Genomic DNA, 5789 nt, shown 5'->3' on the forward strand with positions numbered 1-5789 from the left:
ATAAAATTGAAGGAAAGGAAATAATAACCGGAAATAAACTAAGATACATACAACTAAAAAATTAAACAAATGACATAACGGTAGCTAAAGGAAACGATTGTTGTTATAAGTTAAATGTTTAGCTCTTACATGTTATCATAAATTCTTCCACATTTCAAGCCATAATTAAAAGTTACTAACGTAACTAAGAGTTAAAGCCAATTATCTATATATAAATATAAAGCTGGGCGATAAGTGAGCTGATGTGGCACTCTCCTGTGCCAGCTTTTTTATTTATCTTTTTTCTTAGCATTTTGCCCTTTTCTTTTTATACGAAAAGTGGCCCTACTAGAAAATCCAACAGACAACAGTTAACACTTTTAACGGTTACAATAATATTAATTAATTCCAATTTTAATATAATACTCAATTATTAAATCAATAAGCTGTCATTTCTGAATACTCACCATTACTTTTACTTCCGTTAAGAACGACAAAGAGGAATAAAGGTGCCGTTTCAGAATTGACAAGCCAAAACTTTGGCTTTTCAAATCCACCACTTTCAGTATAAAGATAAACTTGCACAATCAAAAATAACTGTAGTCAGCAGCGATGCTTTATCCAAGAAAATTCTTGATCAATAATATAGAAGGATTATTAGATAGATATTTTAGACATATCCGTTAATGTGGATTAGGATGTAGAAGAGTCAACAATCTTCTGATATAATTGTATATTTTGCTCTCTCCCTTTCTCTCTGATTCGTACTTATAAAATGCTAACGTACGATAAACCTGACTCTATGTGTCAAGCTTTATCATGAGTTGCAAATATTCCATACGCTCATGGTTCTTTGAAATGAGATATGTCTGCAAAGCCAATCGCGTGGCCACTATTAGGATTTCATACTCTCAAGTTTCAAAGAACACTCATCCCATGTGTCTCAGTGGGTATAGCTGATTGTAATTTCCTTGAGAAACAAGTTGTGTGGATTCAAAGGGTGCTACATATACGAAGTTTATCAACATTGAACTTTGTAAGTAACTTTTTTTTTGGTGAAAGAGAGTCTTATTAATCACCACAGACAAGTTCAAATATACATTTAGTTCTCCTTCTACTTTACTGTTTCCTCTATTTCTATTCTACTCTATTACATCATAGTTATCCATCTACTTCTTTAGTATTTACATTAGGTTCTGTATCCAAAGTCTTTGTCTTTGTGATGTTGATTTCTTCTCCAAGATTATCTGCATTTTCGTCCTGCATTCCTCCTGCACATTCTTTACTACCTTCTGTGGTCTTGGGACTTTGAGGTTCCACAGTGCATCATTTCTGACTCTCCATAAGTGGTATATAGTAGTTGCAACAACAGTGTTGATTATTGTGCTGCATGCCTTGCCTCGTATTTTTCTTGTCATTCTTCTCCACAACCCTTCCAATTTGTATTGTTGTACTCCTATATCTAGCCATTTCAGTATCTCTTTTAGACAAGTCTTTGAATAGTTGCACTCACAGAAAATATGTTCTATTGTTTCTGCTTTCTCCCCACATGTAACACATTTGACTTCTTTGCATATCCCCAGTTTTGCCAGTCTTTCTCTTGTCTGGAGTCTTCTATGCGTAGCTAACCAGCAGATGAAGTTATGCTTTGGGATGTTGTTGCTGCTCCACACACATCTACTACTCTCCCATTTCCCTCTTCTCCCTTGTTTCCAGTTGTAGCCACTTTTTACTGTGTATTTCCCTTTATTTGCCAACCAGTCTTGTTGGACATATCCTGCAGCAAATTGATCTATGATAGATCATATTTTCCTCTAGTACCAGCTGCAATCCTGTAGTGGTTTGTATAGCCACGAATCCTTTTCCTTCAAGTATATGTGATCTACCCATTTCACCCACAAGTTATCAGCTTTCTTAGCTATATTCCATACGTATTTGGCTATAGCAGCTTGATTCCAGGTTTCACAGTCGATAATCCCAAGTCCCCCCTCTGTTTTAGGCCTGCATAGAAGCTCCCATGCGACTAATGGCACTCTATTTGTATTTACTTTCCCATCCCATAAAAAGTTCCTACAGATAGCAGTGATGTTTTTTGTTACCTTCTTTGGAAGAATAAAAACGGAGGACCAGTATGTATGAATATGTAGTAGCACTGAGTTTATCAGCATCACTCTCCCAGCATAGGATAAGTTCCTTGATCTCCAGCTCTTGATTCTAGCACACATTTTATCTACCAGCATTTTACAGTCCATACTTGAAATCTTCTTTGCTGAAATTGATACTCCCAGATATCTAAAAGGTAGGGTACCTCTTTTATATCCAGTTATTTCACATAAATCAGCCAGATCATGCTCATTCATATTTGCACTATAAATGTTTGATTTAGCTTCATTGGTTTTCAGTCCTGTAGCTTCTGAGAATGCAGCCAGTCCCCTCATCATCAGCAACACTGATGCCATTTCTCCTTTGCAGAACAGCAACACATCATCAGCAAAACACAAATGGTTCAGTTTTAGCCTTCTACACTTTGTATAAAATTCAAACCCCTGCATTGTAGATACTTGCTGCATGAGTCTTGTAAAATACTCCATGCAGATAACAAATATTAAGGGTGAAATTGGGTCTCCTTGTCGTAATCCCCTTTTCCCTTCAATGCTCCTATATACTCCTCCATTGAGTGCAATTAGTATCTAGCTGTTGTAATACATTGCATAATCCATTGGATGAATCTGTGTGGGAAATTTAAGTCATGAAGCATCTCACGAACAAAGTCCCATTCTACTGTATCATAGGCCTTTCTCGGGTCAATCTTGATAAGGCAGCTTTTCACAGAAGCTTTCCTGTTGTATAATCTGACTAGGTCTTGGCATATTAGGATATTTTGCACTATACTTCTTCCTGTAACAAACGCACTCTGATTTGCTGATATGATTCCTGGTAGTACCTTCTTCAATCTCATACACAACATTTTTAAGATGACTTTGAACAATGTGTTGCAGCAGGCTATTGGTCTATAATCTCCTACTAGTTGAGCATGGCTGCTTTTTGGCACTAGTGTAATTCTTGTTGTGTTTAGGCTCTTCTGCATGGTTCCTTTCTGAAAGAATTCCAGTACCCCTGCTACCACATCCTTGCTTACAATCTCCCAATAGTCTTTGAAGAATTGGCTTGTATAACCATCAGGTCCAGGAGCTTTATCCCTTGCAATTGACCATACAGCTGCTTTGACATCTTCTATCTGGTACTCTTGTGTTAGCCATTCCCTCTGTTCCTGATTAAGAATTGGACCTTTTCTAACAAGTTCACTACAAACATTCTTCCTGTTCCCATTTTTCTCCCCAAGTAGTTCACCATAAAATTCAATAAAAGCTTGAGAGATCTCTTCTGTATCTTTTCTAGTGATCCCATTTTTGCCAACCACTAAGAAGATTCTGTTCATGTTCCTTCTTTCTTTGATTGCACTATGGAAAAATTTGGTATTTTGATCCCCTTTGGTGAGCCATTATATCCTGCTCTTTTGCCTTAGATATGTGTCCCTAGCTTCCCTCTATTGTCTGCACTCTTTTGCTAATTGAAGTTCCTTTTCTATCAGCCCTTTATTTCTCCCATCTTGCAGTAGTTCTGCTTGACATTTTTTGAGTTCTGCAAAGGCTTGATCAGCTTTTCTATCAACATCTGCAAATCTTTCTTTATTCAGCTTTGTCAACACTGCCTTTATTCTATTCATTTTGCCAATAACTTTGAACATTTTATTTTCTTCTATCTCCTTCTCCCAGATTTGTTGTACTTTCTCCTTAAAGTCACTAGCCATTTTCCACGTATTGAAATACTTAAATTGACTTCTGCTATTCCTTTTGCCCTTGTCCTAGTTTATAATGGCAGGGCAGTGGTCAAACAGTCCTTCATTCATGTAGTGCACTTCTAAGGCTGGTAGATTTGCAATCCAGTCGGTGTTAGTTAATACTCTGTCTATTCTGCTGTACACGCTGTCCTCCCCTCCCTGTTTATTATTCCATGTATAGAATGCACCAGATGATCTCAGCTCCTGCAATCCACATTCTCCTATACCATCTCTGAACTCTCTTATTTCAGCCATAGTAACAGGTCTTCCTATTCTATCTTCTTTGTTTAGTACACAGTTAAAGTCACTCATCACTGCCCAAGGTCCCTTTATATTGTTCTTGATGTCTCTCACTTCTTGCCATAGGGTCCTTCTTAAAGCTGGATCATTGAATCCATAAACCATAGACAGAGAAAAAGTCATGACAGTTCCTTTATGAGTTACTTCACAGTGAATCATTTGTGCTGATACAAACTCAATTTGTACCTGCATAATTGTTGGCTTCCATACTAGCCAAACTCCCCCCCCCCCCCTCCCGGATGAGCTCCTAAATATTTGTAAGTGACCATCCTTTACACAGATTAAGAGAAGCTTTTTGAGCATTTCTTCTCTTAATCTTAGTTTCCAAGAGTCCAAATAGGCTAACTTTACATTGATGCAGAAAAATGTTTACTTCTTCCTGCTTAGCTAGTCTATTAAAACCCCTGGTATTCCAGAAGCCTATGTTATCCATTTCCTCGGGAAAGGCTCCCCCCTTCCCCAATATGTGTTCTTCATCTACATTATGCATCTGTTTTTCCAGGCCCTCTCTCTCTTGTTCTATCAGCATCATAATGCTAGTTTCTCCCAATTCCCCAAAAGAGTTGCCTAGGTTTATATTACTTCCGGGAACATCCTTCCTTCTTTGTGCCCAGTTTCCTTTTTGTATGTATGTAGCCTTCTTACCTTCTCTTCTATTCTCCTGTTGGTTCCCTGTCTCCACCTTCTCTTTTTCATTCTGTTTTTGCTTCACCTCATCATTCCTTGCCTTATTCTGGTTCATAGTTTCTCCTGCACTGTTATGATCTTTCTCCCATTCTTTTTTGTTTGCCATTTGTTTCTCCATTTGAGTATGCTTTCTACATTCTGTCACTTCATGCCCATAATTATTGCATTCCTTGCACAGTGTTGGTTTCCACTCATAATGCACCCTTTGCTCTACAATTTTCCCAACTTCATTTTCAAACATAATAGTTTGCGCATAAGGTTGATCAAGTGTAACCTTCACCAGCACTCTCGCAAATGTCATCCTTTCTTTCCATGTAGTAGCTCTATCTGCTTTCATAGGTTTCCCTACTAAGCCTGTAATTTTTGTCAATGCATTTTTTCCCCAATACTTAATATCCAATCCAGGGAGTCTAATCCATATAGGCACAGTGCTAAATGATTCCTTCCTGGTGTCTATATCAGGTGACCAAGGCTTGATGATGACAGGTTTTTGGTCGAACATCTGGACGCCATCTTCTAATACCTTCATTCTACTTTCAGCTTGAGCAAATCTCACCAAGAACACTCCCCTGTTAACTTGAGCAACCTTGTCTATTCCCAATTTTCCCCAGATTCTATGAAAATAACCATTCATAACTACTGGAGGAGGATTCGATCCCAGAACATAGCATATAACTGCATTACTCCAATATTCTATTTCCTCTTTGATATCTTCCATGGTTATTTTCACATTTTGATTTGCAGATTCGTTAGTTTTTAGTTCTAACTCGTCCACATCAGGACTGTTGATCACAATTCTACTTCATAGCCTCAATTTAGATTCACTTTGAGGTTTTACCTCCTTCGTACCTTCATGCTCTCCTTCCTGCTCCGCGATATCTGCCCATAATTGTTTTCCTGATGAATTGTGCTACATCTCTCCTCCATGCATGAGCTTCACTGGTGTTTCTTGTTCCATTGCTACCTTGTCTAACTCTAATGG

At 37.9% G+C, this 5789-nt stretch overlaps 1 protein-coding gene across 1 annotated transcript; it reads right to left on the reverse strand.

Annotated features, from left to right (window-relative positions):
* On the reverse strand, positions 4368–5525 carry LOC109230204. Its single transcript, XM_019395729.1, has one exon. It carries the CDS (start codon positions 5523–5525, stop codon positions 4368–4370), a length of 1158 nt encoding a protein of 385 aa, XP_019251274.1.

This window comes from Nicotiana attenuata, chromosome 7 (assembly GCF_001879085.1).
Source record: "Nicotiana attenuata strain UT chromosome 7, NIATTr2, whole genome shotgun sequence".
Lineage (NCBI taxonomy): Eukaryota > Viridiplantae > Streptophyta > Magnoliopsida > Solanales > Solanaceae > Nicotiana > Nicotiana attenuata.